At 37.6% G+C, this 26,162-nt stretch overlaps 1 protein-coding gene across 1 annotated transcript; it reads right to left on the bottom strand.

Annotated features, from left to right (window-relative positions):
- Window positions 1-506: 506 nt before the first annotated feature.
- Window positions 507-4,094, bottom strand: LOC131874373 (probable LRR receptor-like serine/threonine-protein kinase At3g47570). Its single transcript, XM_059217715.1, has 3 exons — window positions 2,678-4,094; window positions 1,029-2,459; window positions 507-943 (listed from the first exon to the last, which is right to left on the bottom strand). Exons 1-3 carry the CDS (start codon window positions 4,092-4,094, stop codon window positions 507-509), a joined length of 3,285 nt encoding a protein of 1,094 aa, XP_059073698.1.
- Window positions 4,095-26,162: the final 22,068 nt, after the last annotated feature.

The following is a 26,162-nucleotide window of genomic DNA, read 5'->3' as shown; positions in this document are numbered from 1 at the left end:
TATTACATGGTAGAGATATCTGCCTCTACGTGAATAGAGAAGACCAAACTCCCTGCATAAATGATAAGTTGGGAAATCTTCATAGGTCTAAAATTTGAACGGTTTATACAAGACGCTCCATGATCCATTTTTTACTCAACTGTTACACATTTATTCATACAAAATGACCTTTAAATTCTTATTCATGCTTTACCCTCCATCTAAGGTTTTTAAGCTCAGAAACAATGAATATCGAGGCAGGCAAGAAATTTTTTTCATAAATTTTGAATACTATGAGATGTATTGCTGTAAAAAAGACAAAATGCGTCATTTCAGTAAGTATCTATAGATAACAACATACTTTCTCAAACAAGTGTTACACCTGACTTGGATCAGTTTACAAGCTCGAACAGCTATAATTTAGCCGCCGGAGAATTTTACATGAAACAAGACTAACCTGTGATGGAAGAAAAACTTGAGACTAGCAAACAAAAAGGACAAAAGTTCCTAGTGGAACATATAAGCATCTAAAAAGTTGAACTTTGACCGTCAGAGGCCAATTGTTCTGTGGGATTGGTATTGCGTAGGAGGTCCGATATGGTATATGCTAAATTGGAAGCAGCTGCACCTCCCATGAAAGATGTTTTGAGGCTCTCCAAGGTCTTGACTACATCTCTCATGGAAGGTCGTTCTCTTTGTGATTCACTGCTACAAAGCAAACCAATATTAATGAAAGAAAGAATAAATCTATTTTCTTCCATATTTTCATTCACATCTCTGAGTAGCCCACCATCAACAATATCGGCCAGTCTGTTTGGAAAAGCTGACCTCACCCACTTTTGCAAGTTCATATCTCCCACAAACATATCATCGCTTGGCCTCTTCCTTGTAACCATCTCTAATATCAGAATTCCATAGCTATATACATCTCCTTTTGTAGAAACATTTCCGCCAAGTCCATACTCTGCAATTAATTTTATTCATGAATTTCTTAAAATCCTATTAAGATAAAAGATAATGACAATATAAATTAAACTAAAAATAATTACCTGGAGCAATATAGCCAATAGATCCTCTGAGTGCAAATGTTGTTGTGCTCAGTGAATCTATGGAGTTTGCAGTAATTAAACGGGCTATACCGAAATCAGTCACAAGGGCTGTCATGTTGGCATCCAAGAGCACATTGCTAGGTTTTAAGTCGCAGTGCACAAGTTGCAAAGGACAATCATGATGTAAATATTCCATGCCATGGGCTACATCTATAGCAATTTTCAAACACTCAACCAATCCCAATTGACAAACGTCTTGATCGTCTGTTTCAGGGTATAAATGCTTTTCCAAGGTACCATTAGATGCAAATTGAAGAACCAAACCTTTGAAATCAGGGAAGTAAAATGCACTCATGATTCTGATGAGGTTACGGTGCCGAATCCTCCCTAACACTTTGCATTCTGTGTTAAAGCTCTTATCAGATTCTTCATTGTGCAAATTCAGAGTCTTGATGGCAGCCATCGTACCATCCCTCAAAATGCCTTTGTAGACTGATCCAAAGTTCCCCACTCCGAGCAAGTTTGACTCATCAAATCCAGATGTTGCAATGAAAAGATCTTGATAAGAAAATTTTGGATAGCCGAGCCTTTGAAATATAATGTTTGAAGGACGGAATAATTTCCTTGAAAGTTTCTGTCTCCATAGCATTCCCATAATGGAGGAGCATACAATAAATGCAATGGTTCCAACAACCGATAAGACAATAATTTTAAGCAAGGAATGTTTTTCATGGGTCTGATTTTGGCATGGAGGCAATGAATAATTTGCTGGGCCACATAGGCCAAGGTTTCCCATAAACAATGTTATAACAGTTCTATTTGGAAACAATCCTATTGCTAGAATCTGCCCTGACAAATTATTGAAAGAAACATTCATGTAGCGAAGTACTTTTAGTCTTGCAAGGGATATCGGTATTTGACCTGATAAAAAATTGACAGAAAGATCTATTTCTTGGAGATTTTGTAATTTGGAAAGTGAATCTGGTATTGGACCTTCAAAGGTATTTTGAGACAGCTTTAGATGCTCTAATGCTGTGCAGTCTCCTAGAGAAATTGGAATCCACCCACTAAGTCGATTTTCAGAGACGTCTATGGCTTGAGCCATTGAAATTTTACTAATCTCTTGTGGCAGGGACCCTTCCAAGGAATTCCATGAAAGATTGAGGTAGAATTGCAGGCTTTTAAGGCTGGCAATTACTTCACGAGGTATCCTTCCCCCTAGTTTGTTGTAAGACAAGTCAAGGAGCTCCAACCTCTGACATCCTTTTAAACTAACTGGGATCTCTCCTGATAATTTGTTGTGATCAAGATGAAGGCGTCTTAGCTGTTGGGAGTTACAAAGAGAATCAGGTATTTTTCCAGATAATTGGTTGTGACTAAGCTGTAAGAGCCCGAGATTATGTAATTGACCTATCTCACTTGGAATGCTTCCTTCAAGTTTGTTCCCACCCAAATACAATCTTTCCAACTTACGGAATCTTTTCATTCCAGATGGAATATTGCCGCTATGAGATTATTGTTTAACCCTAACAAGGTTAAGTTTGTCAGATTGACAATCTGTTGTGGTATGCTGCCGCTTATCATGTTGTATGACAAATGCAATAAATAGAGCTTGGAGGACAGTTGGCCTATGGATGAGGGTAATGTACCAGTGAAATAATTATATGAGACTACTAGTTCTTCCAAGTCGGAGCAGTTTGTGAGAGCAGTGAGAAAGGCCAATGTTTTACTGCTGTCAGTAACAAGTTGATTGGTGTGTAAGTAAAGCTCGGTAAGAAGGTTCAATTTACCCAGCTCCATTGGAACCGTTCCACCGAGCTGGTTAGTATGCAAATAAAGCATTGTGAGACTGGAATAATTTCCAAATGAGCCTGGAATGGTACCTGTCAGATTATTCCCAGACAAATCCAATTCAACTAAAGCGGACAGATTTCCTAAAGAACTAGGAATGGTACCGGTGAGATTGTTTGCAGCCAAATAAAGGAACTTCAGACTTGTGAGGAGACTCAGCTCAGGCGGAATGCTACCATGCAGTGAGTTAAAGGAGAGTATCAGTTCAGACAATTTTGAGAGACTTCCTAAAAAGATGGGAATGGTGCCATGAAGATTGTTGTCCGTCAATTCTAAATTAGTCAAGGCAGACAGATTTCCTATGGAACTAGGAATGGTGCCTGATAAGTTATTTATATAAAGATAAAGAATCTGCAAGTGACTGAGCATGCCCAATTCAGGGGGAATGGTACCTGTGAGATCATTTCCTCCCAAATTAAGGATCTTCAATCTTGTGAGGAGTCCAAGCTCGGGCGGAATCCTGCCATGTAATTGGTTAGAGGAGAGTCTCAGATCATACAGACTGCGACAAGCAGACAGAGCGGGCGGAATGGTACCTGTGAGATCATTTTCTGTCAAATCTAATTCAACTAAGGCAGACAGATTTCCTAAAGAGCTGGGAATGGTACCTGTGAGATCATTTTCTGCCAAATGTAATTCAACTAAGACAGACAGATTTCCTAGAGAGCTGGGAAGGGTACCGGTGAGATTGTTTGCTCCTAAATAAAGGAACCTCAATCTTGCGAGGAGACTCAGCTCGGATGGAATGCTGCCATGCAGTTGGTTGTAAGAGAGTGCCAGGTTATACAAACTGCGGCAACCGGAAAGAGAGGGGGGAATTGTTCCTTGTAATTTATTACGAAACAGCCGGAGTTTTTGCAGACGAGATAGGTGACTGAGTTCAGGTGGAATGGTACCCGTGAGGGCAGTCTGGGAGAGATCAATGGATTGAAGAGAGGAAAGATTCCCGAGTACAGGAGAAATGGTGCCGTCAAAATTCATTTGGGATAAATCGAGGGCAAGGAGAGAGTGAGAAGAGGGATGGCAAGTAACGCCGGTCCAATTGCACAGAGGGTGAAGGGGAGTCCAGTCCGGCAGAGAAGCGTTGTTATTGTTAGTAATGGCTGCTTTAAATTGCAAGAGCAATTGTTGTTGATGATGATGATTCACAGATTGAGCAAGAACGAAGATTTTAAAAAAGGAAAGCATTAAAGGAAAGAGCAAACGAGGAGCCATGGTAGGGCAAACAAGGGCAGACAGAAGCACAAAAGGCAATACAATAGAATAGAATGTAGGGGAATTGAAGAATAAATAGACAAGGGAAATAGTAGTTTAAGTTGTCCTTCTCGTGCGCGCGTGAGTGTGTGAGTTCGTGTGAGAGAGAGTGATTAACTTTTCTTAAATATGTATCTATTAAATTTGGTTTAACAACAACTAGAATATAAAATTATTCAACATGATTATTTCCTATTAGAGGACTCTTCAGAAGATGCTAAATTTGAAGGCTTGGGGAATGAAGATGGGTATCCATGGGGATCTATCTCTACATGACCAAGGAGCTCTCGAATGGCATCAAAATTAAAAAATGAAGAGGAAAGCAAGGGATCACTGATAAGATTTTTGTTCTACTGAATCTAAGAGTGAAAAAGGCCTATGAAACCTGACTTCAAACCATTGATCATGGAGATAAAAATTGACCTTGGGCTCTTTCTAATAACTCAGCTATGTTCAAGAAACCACCAACCAGTGGAGGACCTACAAAAATATTGGATTGTACCAAAGTTATCGAAACACCCTCCCAAGTATATAGTGAAGGATGAACGAAATTACCAATGAGAAGTTTTGTAGTGTTTGTAGATCAAGATATATCCATGATCACCAAGGCAAACCTTGAAGTTGCCTCCCAAGGCAGTAATTTTTTTTTCCTTGCAACCAATCTACTCCTTGGACATTGATAATGGCCCTTTCATTGTTGTTACAATGGAGAGAGGAGGTCGAAGACACAATGAAGAGAGAAATGTTTCCCCCTGGAAGAACATCCACATACTTTCCCTGCAATAACACTTTGAAAGCCATATTGAAATTAAGATGAGCAATACCATTTTCAACTCACCTTGGATATTTAAGTTTGCTTGCACATGAGATGGATATCACAGAGTTGTGTAATCTATCCAACATGAGGAAATATAAAGAACCCTAAATAGAAGAGGATCCATAAATGAACAACTATCTTGCGAACACTATGAATGCAAATGAGAGGTTGTGTGCAGAAAATAAGGTGGCAGGAGGGACACATGAATGTTGTACTAAACAGAGAATCTACTCAACAACCATCATGCCAATCTACAATGTGAGCTTTAGGTGACATAAGAATGTTGTACCAATGAGGAGTGTAGTCTATGTGATTAGTGAGCCAATATTCCACATAGGCCGCACACCAAAATTAAGCTTTGAGATCTTGCAAACACACATGCAGAGGAAAAATAAAAGGTGCCAACTATTGGGTATATGAAGCCCAATGATCACATGACTATTTGTCTTCCCCAGACTCTTCATTTCGTATCTGATATGTTTATATAAATGGCTAAGTGCAACCCATACTAGATGTATTGTGTATTGGATATTTGGTTAATAAGACAATTCCTTGCATTTTTGGTGGATGTAGCCACTTAGTGGTGAACCACGTTAAACCTTGTGTTGTGTGTTTTCTTTTCTACTGTTTTGTTTTCGATTCTCTGCTCGTTTTAATCTTTACAATTGGTATTAGAGCCATGATGGCTTGAGTAGAGATGGGGGAAGAAAGAGAAGGTAAAATTTATAACTTCTATGGCAGTTTTATGTTCCATGTAAAACTATGCTTCAGGTGCTCTGTACACTGGTGGGATGGCTAGAAGAAAGAGGGGAACTCAATTGAAGAGGAGAATCCAATGAAAGAGAAGGATGTTGGGATTCTTATTTGCTCTCCCCTTGAGCCAGCTTTGGCACTTATTGGCCAAACTGTTAATGGTTGGGAAGTTGTAGGCATTCGTGTGGTGAAGGTTGAATGTAATGATGTCTCGGTCGGAGTGCGAGAGGAAGAGTGTATGCCATCGGAGACCCAAGTTGAATTTGTTGTTAACTCCTAGGATGAGGAGGATGCAAATTGTAGTGAGGTAGTAGGGCAAGGAAGCCTGGCAAAAATTGTGACTTCGGAGAGCTCTGCAGATGGCATGGCCTTGACAAAAATAAAGAGGCACTCCCATGATGTTGAGGACAACCTTTGCATAGATAATTTCATAGAAGACTACGAATCTATGGACTTAGATGAAGAAGTGCAAAGATGATTTTCTAGTTTGAAGCGAAAGTGACCATTGAAAAGACCAAAGGACAATGGGCATCGCTCCAAGTGGTTTTAGGCATTGCAAGGAGAGAAGGAAGATGTTTTCTCCCGACCAGAATCCATTAAGACTCACCAACTTGATTGGATGGATGTGGATGATAGTATCAACGTGGATAATGAGCAGCCTCGCATGAAGGAGGTAAACAAATCATTGCAAATGGAAGAGAACATGTTGGATTTGTGGAATAATATTCCGAAGAAGTTTTTTTATGCGAATAGGGAGGAGGCAATATTGACGACTGGCGTAAAGGAAGAGGAAAAGTATCCTCACCTCAGTAAGGAGGAATTTTTTTTTTCAAATAGAAGAAGTTCAACTTTTAAATTTTATTAAATCTGATAGAATTTGGAGAAGGTTCATTCAAAGTTTTCTTGAACAAATTTTGGCAATGTTAAAATCTTCACTAGGTCTGGTTTGAATGTGAGATCGAACATGGAAGTAGGGATGCCAATGTGTGGTTGTGCCAATTGGCCTTCACAAGGGAGATTGTTGGGTATATGAAGCTCAATGATCACATGACTATTTGTCTTCCCCAGACTCTTCATTTCGTATATGATATGTTTATATAAATAGCTAAGTGCAGCCCATATTGGATGTATTGTGTATTGGATATTTGGTTAATAAGATAATTCCTTGCGTTTCTGGTGGGCGTAGCCACTTAGTGGTGAACCATGTTAAACCTTGTGTTGTGTGTTTTCTTTTCTACTATTTTATTTTCGATTCTCTACTCATTTTAATCTTTACACCAACTGTCCACATGCCATATCAGCCAAAGTAATTAAGCAGAGAGAACACAATGAGTATCGTAATGAGGCATGCAACAAATAAATATGCACATGATAAATGGTACTAAGTTGAATCACTTAGAGATTATATTAGCCTTGAAAGGATATGAGTAGGTATCAAAGTAGCTGCAGAAATATTATGGTAAAGATGAGAGCCTTGAAAATGTATCCGCCAACAAAATAAAAAAACGCACAATGATTAGGGGAAGAGAGTCCACGAGACAATTGCACAGAGAACAAACAAGAGTTAGATACCAAATAGAAATTAGTTAATGGGAATGACAACAATATCATCATTCACTTTTGAAAACAACTTTTGACTAAAAAAAAATTCCCTTCTAAAATCAAACATCCCAAGTTTGTTGGAGATGATCTACAACTCGATTTGCTTCCCTATAGAAATGGACAATACCAAAAATTTCTAGCTGCAACATTAACAAATTAACTTCTTGAACATTAATATAATCTATTTTCCAACTTGATGCATCTTTGTCCTTTTAAGACAATATTGTGTTCATGGAGTTCCCTTCAATGATTAAGTTCTCCATCTTGGAGGAGATTGCAAGCTTCATACCAAACAAGAGGGCTTGAGCTTCAACTACATTGTTTGTGCAATTGGCAAGTCTAGCCATGCTAGCTGATGACTAAGCCTCTATCATTTCCAATGACATAACCAATTCCGAAAGTCCCCGGATTTCCCTTCGAGGCACCATCAAAATTAAGCTTGCAAATTTTTTTCTTGGGGGGTTTCCATCTAATCTCCTTTTTGTTTAAAAGCTTACAAGAAGTGAATAACGAATCAATCTTCTTGTGTTTTATTGTGTATGCCTTAACTAATTTAGAAATTGAATTCTCTATATTGTTTAAGACTGTCTTCAAATCATTTTTTTCATTTCTAAAGATACATCTATTCCTTTCCCATTAGTTATATGTTCCAAACTAGGATGGATGGAGTGATAGGGTAAGTACACCAAGATGGTGTGAAAAAAGGGGGTATAAGTGGACACTTTTTTTTTCTTCTGAAATCAGCTAAACCTAAACTTGGAGGATAAATTTGATAGTCATCCACTCAAAATATGAAGATACTCAAAGAACAAAGATTGTAGAACTCTGAATCTAGTTTCCAAACTACTAATTTATTTCAAAATTGGATAATATTAAGGGATTCAAATCCTTCGTGCATGAAAATTAGATCTTGATTTTTTCTAAAAAATATAACATAGTGTCTAACGTGCGCATCAAAATAGTCATAGTTAAATTTAGTATTTGACAAATCCTTTTGTAGAAAGATTGTTACAAATGAAAACTATAAGTTGTGTATTTTTTTGTAATTTTTTGTTCAATATTTTTTTTTTATGATTTTTTGAATCGGGCACATCTTGAAAATCAGGTACTTGTTTGTGCGCGAAGCATAACTTGCACCAAGATAATTGAAAGTGCAACTTTTTTTAAAAGTGTAAAGAATTAAGTGCAATATAATAATATATAAATTTTTAAAATGTGGATACGTAGATAAAAAGTTATTAAAAAAATGGTACACATATGTCTTTGAGAACTATGGAGACACTGGTAAAAGAAATTCAAGATTAATATGTTATTGTTGTCCAAATTTTAAAAAAAAATGGTTAGAAAGCTCAGAAGATGGGTGAAAATATGGTGGCAATTTTAGAAATATCCAGTTGGTGAGGTGTAAACCTGAAGCTGACAAAGTCGAGAAACCAATTTGATAAAACAAAACATGTCAAAAAGGAGGGAAATGGAGGGAAATTAAACTTCCAACCCTCAGCCTTGTCATCCAAGCCTATTCACAAGCCTAAACACATTAAATGTGTACAAGTTTTGTTTAAGTAATAGCACATATGGGGTTTGTAGAAACAAAAATGCGTATGCAAATTTTAGAGAGAACAAAACCCTTATAAGTTATGTCAACATAAAGACAACCTAATATATAGATATACATATATATGTATATAATGTGTATGTGTATGTATACATATATGTATATGTATAATATGTATATATATGTATATATAATAGGTATATATAATATGTATGTATATATATAATATGTGTATGTGTAGGTATGCATATATGTATGTGTATGAATACATATATGTGTGTAAAATATATGCATATATATTGTTTTTTAATATCTTAGAACATTGTATTCCTACCCTCTTTAAATATCTCTCTCTACCTCTCTCTCCCCCTCAGGACCTCGCATAACCCCTAATGACATCATATAAGGTCGCTTAGCACACCATATAATGTCCTAAGGGGTCATATGATGTTCTAACATATGTGTGGCCCCATTAGGACCCCACATGACCCCCAATGACACCATATGACCCCTTAGGATCATGTATAGTATCCTAAGGGGTCATATGGTGATGTAACACATGCATGGCCCAATTAGGACCCCACGCGACCCCTAATGATATCATGTGACCCCTTAGAACACTACATGACCCCTTAGGAGCATATGATGTCCTAACCTAGGTCATATGGTGTCCTAATGGGTCACATGGTGTTGTAACACATGTGTGGCACCATTAGGACTCCACATGACCCCTAACGACACCCTATGACCCCTTAGCATACCACATGACCCCTTAGGACCAAATGATGTCCTAAGGGCTTGTATGGTGTCCTAAGGGGTCATATGGTGTTCTAACACATGTGGAGATCCATTAGGAACCCACAAGACCCCTAACGATGCCATATGACCCCTTAACACATCACATGACCCCTTACGACCATATGATGTTTTGAGGGGTTGTATGGTGTCTCAAGGGGTCATATGGTATTCTAAAACATGTGTGGCCCCATTAGGACCCCGAAGACCCCTAACGACACCATATGAACCCTTAGCACATGACATGACCCCTTGGGACCATATGATATCTTAAGGGGTTGTATGATGTCCTAAGGGGTCATATGATGTTCTAACACGTGTGGCCCCATTAGGACCCCACATGACCGCCAATGACACCATATGACCCCTTAGGACCATGTATGATATCCTAAGGGTTCATATGGTGTTGTAACACATGCATGGCCCAATTCGGACCCCACATGACCCCTAACAATATGTGACCCCTAACAACATGTGACCCCTAAAGAACACCACATGATCCCTTAGGAGCAAATGATTTCCTAAGGGGTCATATGGTGTCCTAATGGGTTATATAGTGTTGTAATACATGTGTGGCACCACTAGGACTCCACATCACCTCTAATAACACCATATGACCCGTTATCACATTATACAACCCTTTTGGACCATATGATGTCCTAAGGGGTTGTATGGCATCCTAAGGGGTCATATGGTGTTTTAACACATGTGTGGCCACATTAGGAACCCACATGACCCCTAACACCATAATACCCTTAGCACACCATACAACCCCAAGTAGGACCATATGATATCCTAACGTGTTGTATGGTGTGTTGAGGGGCAAGATGAACCATTATTACAATATAAAGAGCAATTTCAATACTGCTTACAAAAATAAGTTCAGATCACTTGGACCCTTAGCACACCATACGGCCCTTTAGGATCCCACATGAACCCTAAGGGCACCATAAGATCCCTTAGCACACTATACAACCCCAAGTAGGACCATATGATATCGTAAGGCATCGCATGGTGTCCTAAGGGGTCATATAGTGTCCTATGGGGTCGTATGGTGTCCTAGGGGGTCATATGGTGTCCTGAGGGTCAAGATGAACCATTATTACAATATTAAAATTAGTGCCAATATTCCTTACAATAATAAATTTAGATCACTTGGGCCCTTAGCACACCATACAACCCCTTAGGACCCCACATGACCCCTAACAACATCATAATATCCCTTAGCACACCATATGACCCCAAGTAGGACCATATGATATCCTAAGATGGTGTATGGTGTCCTAAGGGGTTGTATGGTGTCCTAAGGGGTCATATGGTGTCCTGCAAGGCAAGATGAACCATTATTACAATATAAAAATTAGTGCCAATAATTCTTACAAAAATAAGTTAAGATCATCCCCTGAGAGTAAGCATGAGGTCCAAGGATGAAAATAATAAACCAGTATGCTCCCTTCTCTCCCTTCTTCTATACCCCATCTCTCTCTCTCTCTCTCTCTCTCTCTCTCTCTCTCTCTCTCTCTCTCTCTCTCTCCCTCCTTTCTCTCTCTCTCTCTCCCTTCCTTTCCCATCCCCACTATTTCTCTCTCCCTCCCCCTCTATCTCCCTTCCTTTCCTATTCTCTCTCTCTCTACACTCTTTCTCTTTCCCTCCCCCTCTATCTCACTTCCTTTCCCATCGTCTCTCTCCCTCCCCCCTCTATCTTCCTTCCTTTCCCATCCCCACTCTTTCTCTCTCCCTCTCCCTCCCTCTCTTAGCACATCTCTCTCTCTCTCTCTCTCTCTCTCTCTCTCTCTCTCTCTCTCTCTCTCTCTCTCTCTCTCTCTCTCTCTCTCTTAGCACACCATATGACCACAAGAAGGACTATATGATATCCTAAGGTATCTTATGATGTCCTAAAGGGTCTTATGGTGTCCTAAGGGGTTGTATGGTATCCTAGGGAATCATATGGTGTCTTGAGGGGAAAGATGAACCATTATTAAAATATTAAAATCAGTTTCAATACTACTTACAAAAATGAGTTCAGATCACCCGAGCCCTTAGCACACCATATGACCCCTTAGGACCCCACATGACCACTAACGAAACCTTAAGATCCCTTATCACACTATACGACCCCAAGTAAGACCATATGATGTCCTAAGGCATTGTATGGTGTCCTAAGGGGTCATATGGTGTCCTAAGGGGTCGTATGGTGTCCTAAGGGGTCATATGGTGTTTCGAGGGGCAAGATGAACCATTATTACAATATAAAAAGCAATGCCAATACTACTTAATGTCGTGCTCTGTGAAATGTACCTGTACCTGCAACCACAATGCACTCAATAAATCATTATAAGCAATGGTTAGTAAATTGAAGCAATGAAAGACAAAACCATAGCTAATCGACTTATTGCCTCCTAGTAAATGCGAGTATGAATGTTTCTCTCAGATCTTAGTATGCAAATTCCAATGACTTGACTACACTTAGATGGAGGATTTGAATGCTGAAAATGCATGATCTAGCAAGAATAGCATGATTAAGTTGTATGAATTCATGATTGATCTAGAAAATGAACTAGAATGAAGATGCAATTAAACTAAAATGAGCATGATAACATTGCTAAGAAATAATAAACTAGAAGTTAGATGCCTATAGTAACAATGCTTAAGCTACGAATGAGATGGGATCCATATTGCTCAAAATGAAGTCTATTTATAGGATTTTCCAAGGCTAGGGGTGAGTTGGCATGAATCAATGGTTGAGATTGATCTGAAAATATCAATGGTTAAATTGGAGGAAGATGGCAAAGGGAGTTGGATTAAAGGGAACACTTAGTGACAAGTGTCACAAATGTTCTAGAAGATGTTGGATGAAAGGGGACATGGTGGTAGGTAGAATGGGTTAGGATTAGGAGTGTGTTAGGAGAATTTGAATTTAAAAATTCAAATATTAGGAAAATGGCTAATTACTCTCAACAACTCATGATTTGATTTGTTTTAATTAATTAGGGAATTAGAAGAAATGATTTTGCATGGGGGGAATCAATTAATTAAAGGGGTGAAATGAAATGAACCTATTTAATAAATCCTTAGATTTATTAATAAGTAGATGACAGAGAGATTTAATCAAATTGCTTAGTGAATTCAATTAAATTGGGGAGGGAGATTAATTGAGTAATTGCTTATTTGATTAATTATCTTCAGACCATTTTTAGGTGTATACATTTTGCCCCTCTTTGAAGCGAGGTGTGATGACGCATTGATTCAAAGAATAATCTCATTTTGATGATGGTATTGATTTGATAGGATGCCCCAGGTCTTGATTGCTAAATCCCTAGTCTGATGATGCCCCCTCGGGAGATCAATTGAGATAATTAATCTTTGGAGTTTTTGCGAGATTGATATCCTGATAGATTTGATTTGATTTCTACAACTATTGTTTGATGAAAGTGCAAGTTCTTTGATTAGCTTGATTGCCTAGATCGGTAAGATTGAAAAATCTTGATTGATTAGATTCAGTCTGGTTTCAAGAATTATTCATCCTGTATAAGACAACAATGATCAAAGTGTCTGGTTTTAGGAAGGATTCATCCTGTATAAGACATGATCAGAACGTCTGGTTTCAGGAAGGATACATCCTATATAAGACATGAATCAGAATCAGATCATCTGGTTTCAGGAAGGATTCATCCTGTATAAGATGTGATAGAATTGATTAGGTTTGATTGATTGATTTGATTTGATAAGGTTGATTAGACAAAGAACTGACATTTTGTTGATATCAAGTTGCAGAAATTTTTGGATATGCTAATGTTGATTCTATTGAGGAAGATAGCATAAGATTTTTGCTGAGTTGACAATATCTAGAGAGATATGAATCATCATTCTGATTATGTATACACTTTTGATGATACTTTGATGATTCCTGCGATAGATTTGACCTTGGATAAAAGGAGCTTTTGGGATCCATGCAAGAATGAAATGCAAACTAAAATGCAAATGAAATACAATGGAATGCAAAGCTACGACCGGACCAGTCATTGGATTATTTTGCGTTTTTGTCATCATTGAGCTTTTGAAATGTGGGAAGTGAGTGCAAACATTGATGGTATAATTAAACCATGATGACCTGAGCACTTCTTTCCTGGATTTTGATATAGCAAGTTAACACAAGCTTCGAGGTATAATTGAACCGAGATGACCTGAGTGTTGTTTGCATAAAACAGACAGTATTAATCATTTCAATATGCAAATTGGAAATGTCTTCAATGATATTCTGATGATCATGTGTCGAGAGAAATTTGCACATATTAATGATTAATTTTCAGATTGTAGACAAGAAAAATATCATGTTTCTTCCTTGTTCCTCTAGTCAATGACATCCCGGAGTCACTTAGAAATCATGATAGCGCAAAGCAATATAGAAAAGTTGAACAATCATGAGCCAAAAAGATATTATCCATTGAAAAGTGTGTGATGTGCTTAGATTGACTTCGGGATAGCTTGATAGTAGATAGTTTGATCTTATGTTCAATGTTAGATGTGTCTCAGTTTATGCTTGATAAGATTTGTCTAACCGTTTGGTCTACTTATTTGATTAAGCTCAAAATGATCAAGAGTTTACCCCCAACTAGGTGTAAGATTTTACCCCAAGCCTAGAAGCAAAGTTGTTATGATATATCCAATGATCCAAACCATGGTATGAAGCCACCTGGGATGCTTGCGTATGTATAAAGGCTTCATGATGATCAACATTGATGGAAAATGAATGCAAGCGGAAAAATGCATGAACTAATAGATGGAAGAGCTAGCAAACAGATAGCACCTGTTTGCCAGGTTTTCACCATTTGTTTTTATTGCACATTTTTTGATATTTGATTTTTTTTTAATTTTTTGCTTTTTCACTTTTTTAGGATTTTTCTGATTTTTCCTTGTTTTTGATTTTTCTAATTTTTCACTATTTTTTATTTTTTTCTGATTTTTTAGACATAGAACTTTTTCAGGTGCATGCTATTGATAGGTTCCTTGAGTTGATCTCCATCCTATGTTGATAGCTGATATGCTCCTTATCCAAATACTGTTGTGACCACAAATGGACCTAACCAGTTTGGTTCAAACTTTCCTTTCTTTTCTCGATCTGCCTGGTTGCATGAATTTTCCTTTAGCACTAGTTCTCCAACTTGAAAGATTCTTGGTTTGACCTTATGATTATAGCTCTGACACATTCTTTGCTGATATACCTTTAGATGATCAAAGGCATTGTGTCTGCGTTCATGGATTAGTTCTAACTCTTGCAGTCTAGATACTCTTTGTTCTTCATCTAGGATGAGTCCTTTTAGTGATACACGTAGAGAGGGTATCTCTACTTTGATTGGCAATATGGCTTCTGATCCATATACAAGAGAGAAAGGTGTGGCACCTGTCAGTGTGCGGATACTAGTGCGGTAAGCCCATAGAGCAGGATTTAGTTGGATATGCCAATCTTTCCTAGCATTGTTCACTGTCTTTTTAAGAATTTTTAGGATAGTTTTGTTAGATGCTTCTGCCTACCCATTTCCCTATGGATAATATGGTGTGGAGAATCTATGCTGGATTTTGAACTTCTCACAGAGTTCTTGTACATCTTGATTCTTGAATGGTCACCCATTATCAACGATAATGGTCATTGGTATTCCATAGCGACAGATGATGTAGTTCAAGATAAATGTAGCAATTTGTTTTCCTATGATATTGATGAGAGGTACAACTTCAATCCATTTTGTAAAATATTCAATAGCTACCAGGATGAATTTGTGTCCATTAGATTATGCAGGATTTATCTTTCCTACTAGATCAAGTCCTCATTAACAGAAAGGCCAATATGTTGCTAAAGCATGTAGTTCTTGTGCTGGTGCATGGATCAAATTTCCATGGATTTGACATTGTTTGCATGTTCTTGCTGTCTTGAAAGAATCTCGTTCCATAGTTGGCCAATAGCAGCCCAAGCATATGAGTTTTTTTGAAAGGGTAAGACCACTTGAATGAGTGCCACAAATGTTGTTATGGACTTCATGTAAGGCCTTCTCAGATTCTTCTTGTTCAAGACATCTTAAGAGAGTACTGTCTAGACCTCGTTTATACAGGGTATCCGCAATGATAGTATAATGGGAGGATTGGCGAATAAAATTTCTCTTTTGGTTCTTGGATAAGTCAAGAGGTAAGACATTGTCTTTCAGGTATGTGTAAGTTTGGCCATAGCGGGAGGAATTGTGTCCAATAAGTTGACAGATGGTTTGGGAATCAGGACAATTATAGGCGGGATGAAACAACTCTTCAACCAGGAATTCATAACGCTCTTGATTTTCCTGTGTCTACAATAGAGAAGCAAGTGTAGCCATGGCATCTGTTGCTTTGTTGTCATTTCTTGGAATCTGTTCAAAAGTTATTTCTATAAAGTATTTCTTGATATCATCCACCATCTTTTTATAAGGCATGAGTTTGTCATCTTTTGTTTGATAGTCACCATTGATTTGATTAATGACAAGTTGAGAGTCTCCAAAGACTTGAAGTTGTTTAATGTTCCATTCTATAGCCATTTTGATGAATAGAATGCCTGCTTCTGATTTATGTTGTATTCCTTTATTGATGTTTGCTCTTAATCCCTGATGTGTTCCATTATTGATGCTTGCTCTTGATCCATGATGTGTTTCATTATTGATGCTTGCTCCTGGACTGATATTCAGGTGATGTATTGTAAGATATGGATCAAACCCTACAATGTCTATATATGAACAGGTAAAATTGACTTGCCATCTTTTGAAGGATTTCAAGTATTTTTGCCTTGCTGGTTTTGATAGAGAGATTGCTGCTGGATGTAGCTCAGTTGTGCCAATGATAGTTGCCTTTGTTGGTGCTATTATGATAGATAACTTCTCTTGATAACATTTAGGTAAGGTGTCAAATCTCCCATCTTCTGACACCTTGAGAAGGTTTTCACCATTAGATTAATCCTTTATTTTTACTTTTTTCCAGTCTAATATTGCCAATAAATGGTTTTCAGCATTAGACTTGATATTGTTTTCTTGATTTTTACTTTTGCGACTAGGAGATTTAACACCCACTTGATAGGAAGATATGTTAGCAGAATCCCTGGTGAAAGTTGTTGTGGGTTTGATTTTATTAAGATATAAGGATATGGCATGGTCATTTGGAAAGGTATCAATAGCAGTATGTCCTTCATTTTCCTAGTCCATAGGTTCAGGATAGCTTAAGGATAAAGGATCTTCAAGTTGAGATGTTTCAATGATGTTAGGGGTCATGATAGAGATGTCAAGGATTTCAGTATGTATTTCCATGTCTAGAATGATACTCTCGTCAGAATGACCTCGTATAAGAAAAACTTGATCGTCCTCGGTTATGTCCATGTCAGTCACATGCGATTCTAATTCAAGTGGGCTAGTTCCTAACATTTGTTCTGCATATGTGTGAACTACATTGACTACTATATTTGCTTCTTCATCCCTCTCAATTTGAAGTTGCTCTTGTTTGTTTTTCCATGATATCAAATATTCTCCACTTCCTTGATCTTTTAGTCGCATTTGTTCTTCTATGTTTGACAAAATTGATTCAACTAATTGTTCCTTGGATTGTGTGCTTGAAGGTGTTGCCTCTCTGTTATGTGGAACAATGACCTCTTGAGTTGATTTCTGATTATTACAACACTGCAATGGATTTGAGACTACTGATATTGTGATTTCCTATCCATTGTATGGAAATTTAATACATTGATGACTTGTTGATGGTATAGCCTGTATATCCTGAATCCATGATCCCCCCAAGAGTATGTTATGTTGTAGGTCCAAGTCTAGAACTTGGCATGCTGTTTCTTGTTGCAAGGGTCCCACTATGATGGGTAATATCACCATTCCTTTAGATGAATGTTCTTCTTCATTATGTGCTTTGATTTTGATCTTTTTCTAGGCATCAACTGCATCTTCTAAATAGCCTAGAGCACGAACAAGATTCATAGAGCAAATGTTCAAGCTAGCTCCCCCATCTATTTGGACACATTTAACAAGTGTTCTATGGATGAGGACTTCAATTTGCAAGGAAGCGATATGGGGATTTTGCAATGAATTAATGCTTGGATATGAAGGAGATGAGCTTTGAATAAGATCCTCTGAAATAGGTTTGATGGTTATTATGGATATCCCTTGGGGAACTTTAGCTTTGGATGCATTGTTTGGCAAGGTTGCTATGGAAGGTTCTTGTAAGCTTTCAAGAGGTGTAGGAATAGATGTCTTTGGAGAGTCAATTTTCTTATGGATGGGTGGATCATTGTTAGACATGGGTGCACGATTTTGATCTTCTTTAGCCAAATCCTTTAGGGATCTCTTTAAGAGGTGCATAAAAGAGCCACCTTTCTTTTGAGATGTGTTTGAATCTTTGTGAGGTTTTAACATAGTTTGATTTTGATTTTGAACTTGTTTGATTGTTCTGATATGTCTGCTTGTTATGTCTTCTTCTTGTGTTTTGCTTTGATATGTCATGTTGATATGCTTTTCAGCTATTTCAAATGTTTCAACGATCTTATGTCTCTGCTCTCTTGTTAAAATGGGCATTGTGTTTGATATTGTGCTAGGATTTGATTGTTTAAAGGTTGTTTTGGTAAGTGATCAATAGTCAATTTCAAGGCCATAGAGTGATATGACACTAAAAGAGGATTCAAGTGTCTAAAAGTTTGTAAGTTTTTTGATCTTCGGTTTAGGAGTGCAATGATGGTGATTGATAAGAACCAAGTCCAGTAGGAAAGATATATCCTACGATGTGGGACAAGGTTATCCTGACCAAACATTTCACTTTCATGATAAAGGATGATTGATCTTGATGAGAAACTATGTTTGAGTGATCAGTTTATCAAAGAGGGTGATAGTGCACTTTGAGATGTTTAGATTTTGAACTTGTTGGGGGTAAGAACTTTGAAAATCTTAAGGTGTTTATGTTCTAAAGTCTAATTTTGACGAGTGATAACTTGACCAAGAAAACCAAGCAGACAATTTAAGCATAGATTGACAAATAACAAGTGTTTATGCTTACTGCAAATTGATTAGGTAGAAAAGATAAGTCTAAACAGGCATGTAAGACACAGTTCTGGAGTAACAAATGCAGAGTTTCGTACGATAGATTATGCAGCATAGGATGACAAGAGATACAAGACAGAACGACAGACTAGTGACTTCATGTGAACAATAGTTTTTCGTACAACATAGAACCTTGACTCGTAGGACAGAATATCAAGCAATACGATAGAGACTCCTAACTTGTACGATAAAGGATCAAGAAATATGATAGAGACTTCTGACTTGTACGATGGGTATTTGAACAATGATAAAAATTGTTTGCTTGTTTGAGTTTGGATCACTGAATTTTGATGTTTTACTTTGGTTTTCCAGTTTTAAGTGTCTGATTTTTCAATTTTAGGGATGAATACACAACAAACAAACAATGTGATACATGACTCTCAATCAAGCTAAACCCTAAGGAAGTTGGTTGAGAATGAAAACCTTTGCTTGCTAACTTAGGTAAACACCCAATAGCTAATCAGAATATGGCCGCTGAGTCTCACACAATGGATTCTCAACGCCATATTATCCGACTCCAAATGCTAATGGGGGCATGATATGGCAAGTGTCTTGGGAGAGTTACTATCTCTCTTGCACAAAGATTATCACCCTTTCGGAGGTGAATTAGGTAGCTTCTATTTTTATAGTTCTTAGTCAGGAATTCCATTTGAAATTACCCCTTGAAGTCATGCAAGCATGATTGAGGCCTATAGCCCGACAAGGTATCGAAACAAGTTGTAGTCATGTAAACGTGATTGAGACCGTGAGGCCCTACAAAATATCCAATATGAGAGATCTCAAAGAGAAGACTCAAATAATCCCATCCTCTGAGACATTAATCATCAGAGACCTATTTATTATAGTGAGTTGGAATGCTCAGGTCCAGCTGTACTCACTTGGGTCATTCTCATAGGGTGATTACTTTTTCCCACTGTGACAAGCCTGCTAAAGGTATGCACTATTGAAAGAAAAAAGATGAGTCTAAATTTCTGATCACCTATGGAAGTTGAGAGCATACTCGCCTATCATCACAAGCACACAAGACATGATAGTGTAGATGTCTAAAAAAGGTCAACGCTTGCAGAGTCATACTTTAACATTTGCGCATTGCCTTATTTTAGGCTTCTTGCTTTGCATTAACATTTCTTCTATGTTGTGCACTTGGTCTTTATCATTTGCAAGCATCAAGTCCTTCTTCTGCATTCCTCATGTTTATCACTTTCGCATTTGGTCTTGTTGATAACAATCTTCAGTCATGATTTTGGTCGATCGTATCCTGTCGCATCAATGTGCGTGCTCATTTATCATCATTTTGGACATCGTCAATCCTAATCGATGATGGAATTAGGGTTTTGTCCTCTTGTCAATCTTGTCATCTTGTGATCGATTCATCATCGATCCTCATTCTTGTCAATCTTGTCATTTTGCGATCAATTTGTCATCGATGCTTGTCCTCTTGTCAATCTTGTTATCTTGCAATTGATTCGTCATCGATCCTTGTCCTGGTTAATCTTGTCATTTTGTGATCGATTCGTCATCAATCGTTGTCCTTTTCAATCATGTCAATTTCAATCAATTAGTCATTGCTCCTCGTCAATTGGCGCCTATCAATTTGATCTCTTTGTCAATCTTGGTCAATTTGTCAACCAATCTCAATCATTTATCAACATTGGTCCTTTGTCAATCAAAGTCATGATCAAATCGACCCTACATCAATTATCTTTTGTCAAGACCTAATCGTCGTCCTTGCATTTCTAATTCATCTTCTAGGGTTTTATGATTTATTCATTTAATCTTGTTTGTCATTTTCCCTCTAGGTTAAATAATTTATTTATTTATCCTAAGTCTTCTTGTCACAATTAAATTTTTATTTAATTGGCTAATTAATTCCCCCTCTTTTTGTGAATTAATTAATGAATGAAAAATTATTAATTAATTTACCTAATTTTCATCAATTTCTAATTTCCTAATTTCCAATTCATCTAATTTTCTATTTTCTCCTATTTTTCTAATATTTCCCCTAATTTCATGGGAATGACATTTCAATCTTGTCATAATTTTTCATAATTTGTCAATCAATCAATTTTGCATAGCAATCTTGTCAATTTGGTCATAATTAGTCAATCAATCAATTTTGCATGTCAATCTTGTCATAATTTGTCATATTTGTCATTCTTGATTTGAAATTTCCTTCAAATCTCTTCATGCTAATCTTGTCATCTATCCAATTTGTCTATAAATTGGATGAATTTCTTCAATCAAGGATCCCAATGAATGACATTTTTGAATCGATCTAATCACATTTTTCAAAGAATCAATCACGCTTCTAGTATCCCTACGCCGCCATTTCATCTTGCTTTCATACCATGCCTTTGCATTTGTAGGTGAGATCCATAAAGAAATCAATTTGAAGGAGAAAGAAGGACAATGGAGAATTATGGAGGAGATATTCGCGTTTGTAATGGTTTGCATTTGATTTGAATGTCTTGTTTTCATATCTCTATTGAATGTTTTTAGGATTTCTTATCATTGCAATCTAGTTTTTGTGATTGAGCTAGTCTAAATTCCTATTTGCTTTGATGAATTCCAAATTCCTATCTACATTTCTTGGTGAACCCGACATGAACTAACCCCTTAACTATGTTTTTGAGTGCTTTTGAGCTGATTTGCAAGTAAAAAACCCAAGAAACAGGGCAATTCAGGGCTTTCTGGGCACTTCTGTGCCTGTGTTAAGGAGACCTGTGCCTGTGTCAAAGGGATCTGCACCTTTGTCAAGGCATTCTGCGCCTGTGTCAAGGCATTTTGCTCCTATGTTGAGACATTTTGCGCCTGTGTAAGGCCAGAAACAAAGGTGAAACCAGTGTTTTTTACTTGCAAATTACTCTATTTTCATATTCTGGTTTTCTTTGGTACTGATTCTCTATGCAACACCTTGGCATTATGTGTGACAAAGACTAAGAATGAAACTACTAACAAATCTTATGCAGGACGCAGTCAAAGACTTCAATTAAAACATCTTGCATGTGATTTTTAAAGTAGTTGCACATTTAGTTTCCTAAAGGTTAATGAACACCATGCATACTTTGATTGCTTTTAGTTTGATTGCATGTTTTAACCCTTAGAATTGGGCCTGCCTCCCGATTTGCCTGGACTTCGCACAGGCATTGGTGAGAGGGAACGGCCCTAAGTGGCGATGGGCTAAAACCAAGCTCTTCCAAACCACTCTAAATAGCCGTGGATGCAACAAAAGTTGTAGACAATGGGTGCTGGAATGGTATTGCGATGATTTATTCACCGAATCAATACCCACCCGAACGGATGCCCTTACTAGAACCTTTTGTTTGTAGAGGCCAAAATCCTTCTATCTGTTGGCTTAGGCGTTGTGATACACGCATGCCAAAGACACCTCTCATGTACTCCTTAGTTAGAGATAGCAAGTTCTTGGGAAGTGATGCCCCTTGAACTCGAAGCTTGGTATGCCTGAGAAGTGAGTGCACTGTAAGGGGGAGCCAATGCTACCAAGCGTCTAGCTATCTGGCTAAGTGTTGTATTTTATGGTTAGAGGATTCAACAGATATTGCCCTTGCCATCCGTAGGATTTGTTGTAAATATGCTTGATTTCCTTGAGTCAAAGTCAAACAAACATTCTATTTTTCATGATTGTCAAAGGTTAAATTAAAAACAAGCTTTCAAAAAAGTGCTCATAATCAACTTGGATTGTCAAAATCAGCAACATTCAACTCAAAACACAATCCAAACAAAAGGTCCAAATTTGTCCAAGTATTCATCCAACATTTGAACATGGTTGTCAACACATTGAATGTCTTTGTTTCAAAATTCATGTCACTTTAGGCTAGGTTTTGCATATTCCCATTTAGGTCCTAAGGCATATTGTCATCTCCTTTCGTTTTAGTTCTTTTTATTGCAAGTGTCCTCATTTTGCACTTAGGTCCAAGATCATTTTCCCTAAGTTTGCATTTCATTGTCATAGCCAAGATAGATTTCCATTTAGGTTGCATAGGTTGCATTTTTGTATAATCCAAGTCATTGGTCTTCGCATTGTCCTTGTCATTGTATTGCCATCTTGTCTTGGCTTCATCTTGTCATATCATATCCTTAGATCATTTTCATGTCATATCCTAAGTCATTGTCATAATCATTGCCTTCTTGCATTTAGTCTCAAAAATTTGGTTTGTCAAACTTGGAAAATCAAAACTTTGGATAATACCCTAAGTTGTTAGGGAGTCTTGACCTGGTCTAAAAATTTGTCCTTTTATTAATATCATTTTTGTCAAACCTAGCTTAGTATCCAAGCATATAGGTGAGACATTGTCAATTTGTCCTCTTGTCATTTAGTCCTTTGTCCTTTAAGGTCTTGGCTTCATTTCAACTTCCTAAGGTTGAGTCTTTAGGTTTGCATTTCAAAAAGTTTGTCCAAATCTTGAAAAACAACAAAAACATAGGTTGCATTCTTGCCATAGATTACATTTTCATCTATTTAGGTTGCATTTAGCTGCATATCATACATCATCCTTTTAAAATAAAAAATCCCAAAAACATTGCATAGTGACATGTCTATTGAAACAAGGTTCCAAGCACCAATAATGCAACAAAGTTTGACGTATCAACCGACAATGCAATCACAATTCTATCCAACCCAACAACAAAGCAACATTGATCAAACTTTTTATGATGAAACAAGTCTCCAAATACAAAAACTAGAGGAGAAACTAGCTCAAGAAAAGGAGATATTGGAACAAAGAGTGAAAAACATTGAGAAGGATAGATCACAAATGTCCAAAATGTTTCAAAAATTTCCAGGTCGAAATCCAAAGATTGAGCCAATTAATGTAAGATCTCTTATCGAACGATCAGACATACTAGCTCTCATCTCACAAATAGAGATGATGAAACAATTTCAAGAAAAGAGACAACAACATTATGTGCCTTCACAACAAGAGCAAGAATGTGTTTACTATCAATCACATTTTCAACCATCACAACCAGTTGTTCAATAGTTCGAACATTTCCAATAGACACAACCAATGGTCCAACATATACAACCAACACAACCAATGGTGGACTATCAACAAGTTCAACCAACATATCAATGTCAACAACCACAACCAAACATTCAAAAATAAAGGTTGTAGCCCACACCAAGCCAAGTTTCAAACATGTCAGAATAATTGAACCAAGTCCAATATCAAAACATGACATCAAACCAAAAACAAGTTCAAACTCCAGATCCAATCATGTCAAAACCTTGAAAGAAAGGTGGCTTTATTGCAAGGATCTTAAGGAAACTACCAAGTGAGTTCTTTGAGGAAGATCAAGATAATACACTTATGCCTAGCAATGCCTCATCTCCCCACAAACAAATTGACTCTCCAGTGGCATCTATCCCTACACCTTTAGAAGTTTCATAGGAACCTTCCATATTGTCCTCATCAAACAATACACCCAAGGATGAAATTATCCAAGGGCTATCCATAATTGATTGTAAAGAGAATCCAATTCATGATGCACATCCTTGTCATGTTTCAGAAATACAAGACCCAAGGCAACCATGCACTTTATTGCCATTACCTATTTTAGAGGACCCTATTTGAAGTCTCTCTTCCTCATGTTCAAGCATTGATTCCTTCCCAGAATCCATCACAAATGTTCAAAGTGCATTTCCTTCATGCCAAAGCATTAATCCCTTGCTAGAATCCCACATGCATATTCAAAGTCCAACCCCATGTCAAGAGGATAATTTAGAGCATGAAGAAACGGGTCTTAAAACAGATCAAGATCAATATCTTGAAACCTTATCATCCCATCCAATTGTTGACCAGGATCTCATCTTCCCAGAAACTCATGATGATTCCCCTATTCTTGTCCATCCTATCCAAAGTCCTATTGACACTCCATTCTCCGAGAAAGATCAAGATATCCCAGTCCATCCAATCCCAAACGATCCCCTTCCATTTCATGAAAAAAATATCCTTTCAAATCCCATTGACATTCCACTTCCTAAGAAAGATCAAGATATCCTTTCCATCATTTATGATGATCCCATTGAAAGTCAAGAGAAAATCACCTTTAAAGAGGATTCTAATGATCTTCCTCCTTGTCAAGATCAAATTATTCTTTTAAATCCTCCACAAGATCCTTTTGTTCCTCCATCTCCTTGTCTTAATGCTCCATATACAGTCCAAGATTGCGTTTCTTTTGATGATCCCATTATTTCTCCCATTCCATCTCCTGAAGAGCCTATCATTAAACCATGTCCACTACACAATCCTAGTCCCCCTCATGATCCTAATCCCCTTCATGATTCTAACGTGTCAGTGCAAGATGTTCGTGAACCCTCGACATGCACAATGGGTTCTTCCACTTTGGCCCAATCTGATCCACTTCAAGATCTCATTATTTCTCTCATATCTTATCCACCTCATAATAGACTCACATCTTCTTCCCAAAGAAAAGAGTATCCTACAAGTCAAGATATTCATAAAGGCAAAGAGGTAGACATTCATGAGAAAGAACCCCTCCATATCAAAGAAGATCTTAAGGGTCATGTCTACACAACTCACTCTCAAGACGTTGGTATCCCTCCATCAAAATCCAAACATATCCCTTCCCCATCATCCCTTCCATCCATCTTAGGTCCTTATATCCCTTCGTCCTCTATGCAAGGTCAACAAAGGCACACATATTTGAGAACCTTCCAGTCATCCAAAAGAACTCCACTTCATTCCTATCCATCCATGCATTCCTTTCCCCCTCCAAGCAATTTGGATGCCAAGCATAAAAGTCGTAAATCTAGAAATCCACATGTATTCAAGGATCAACATGTCCAATATAATCAACATGTCAAAACAAAGAACAATATGATCTATAAAGAAAAATATATATCCAAAAGGCCACAAAGGCCCACTGAGAAAAATAAAGCAAAGTCAAAATATATATGGGTTCATAAATCCCTTGTGCAAGCAATGCACTCCAAGGAACCACAAAAGCATGAAAAATCAAAAACCATGCGGATCCCTAAGCAACTCCTTGAAGCACAAAATCCTAAAGAAACATCCAACTTGGCATCCAAAATTGCTATTCCTCCATCCAAACCTCGTTCATCCATTTTGGGCCCTTATGTCCCAAAATCCCAAGCTATTCCTCCATCCAAATCTCACAATCTGAAACTCACTCTTCCTCCATCACTCCATCACCCCTAAAGGTGTGTGCCAATGTTGATCCTGCCTTCATTTCCGTCCAATGAAGCCCAATTCTTCCAATGCCCTATCCCTTATCCAATGCCCTATCCCTTATCCAATGCATATTTTCCATCCTTCCATCCCTTTGATCCCATCCTTTGCATAAATCCTTGCCTTAGTTTCATCTCATTTCCAATGTCCTTATCCTACCAACGTCTTTGAGCA

Source organism: Cryptomeria japonica, chromosome 3 (assembly GCF_030272615.1).
Source record: "Cryptomeria japonica chromosome 3, Sugi_1.0, whole genome shotgun sequence".
Classification (NCBI taxonomy): Eukaryota; Viridiplantae; Streptophyta; class Pinopsida; order Cupressales; family Cupressaceae; genus Cryptomeria; species Cryptomeria japonica.
The sequence above is the reverse complement of the archived record's forward strand: the minus strand, read 5'-3'. Positions and strand labels throughout refer to the sequence as shown.

Bases quoted from the DNA above. Each gene is read 5' to 3' on its own strand.
- LOC131874373 (XM_059217715.1), bottom strand. From the start codon at position 4,094: ATGGCTCCTCGTTTGCTCTTTCCTTTAATGCTTTCCTTTTTTAAAATC. The intron at 2,460-2,677 runs GTACATTACCCT...ACAAACTTGAAG, and splicing joins CTCATATAATTATTTCACTG to GAAGCATTCCAAGTGAGATA. The intron at 944-1,028 runs GTAATTATTTTT...AATTAATTGCAG, and splicing joins TATTGGCTATATTGCTCCAG to AGTATGGACTTGGCGGAAAT.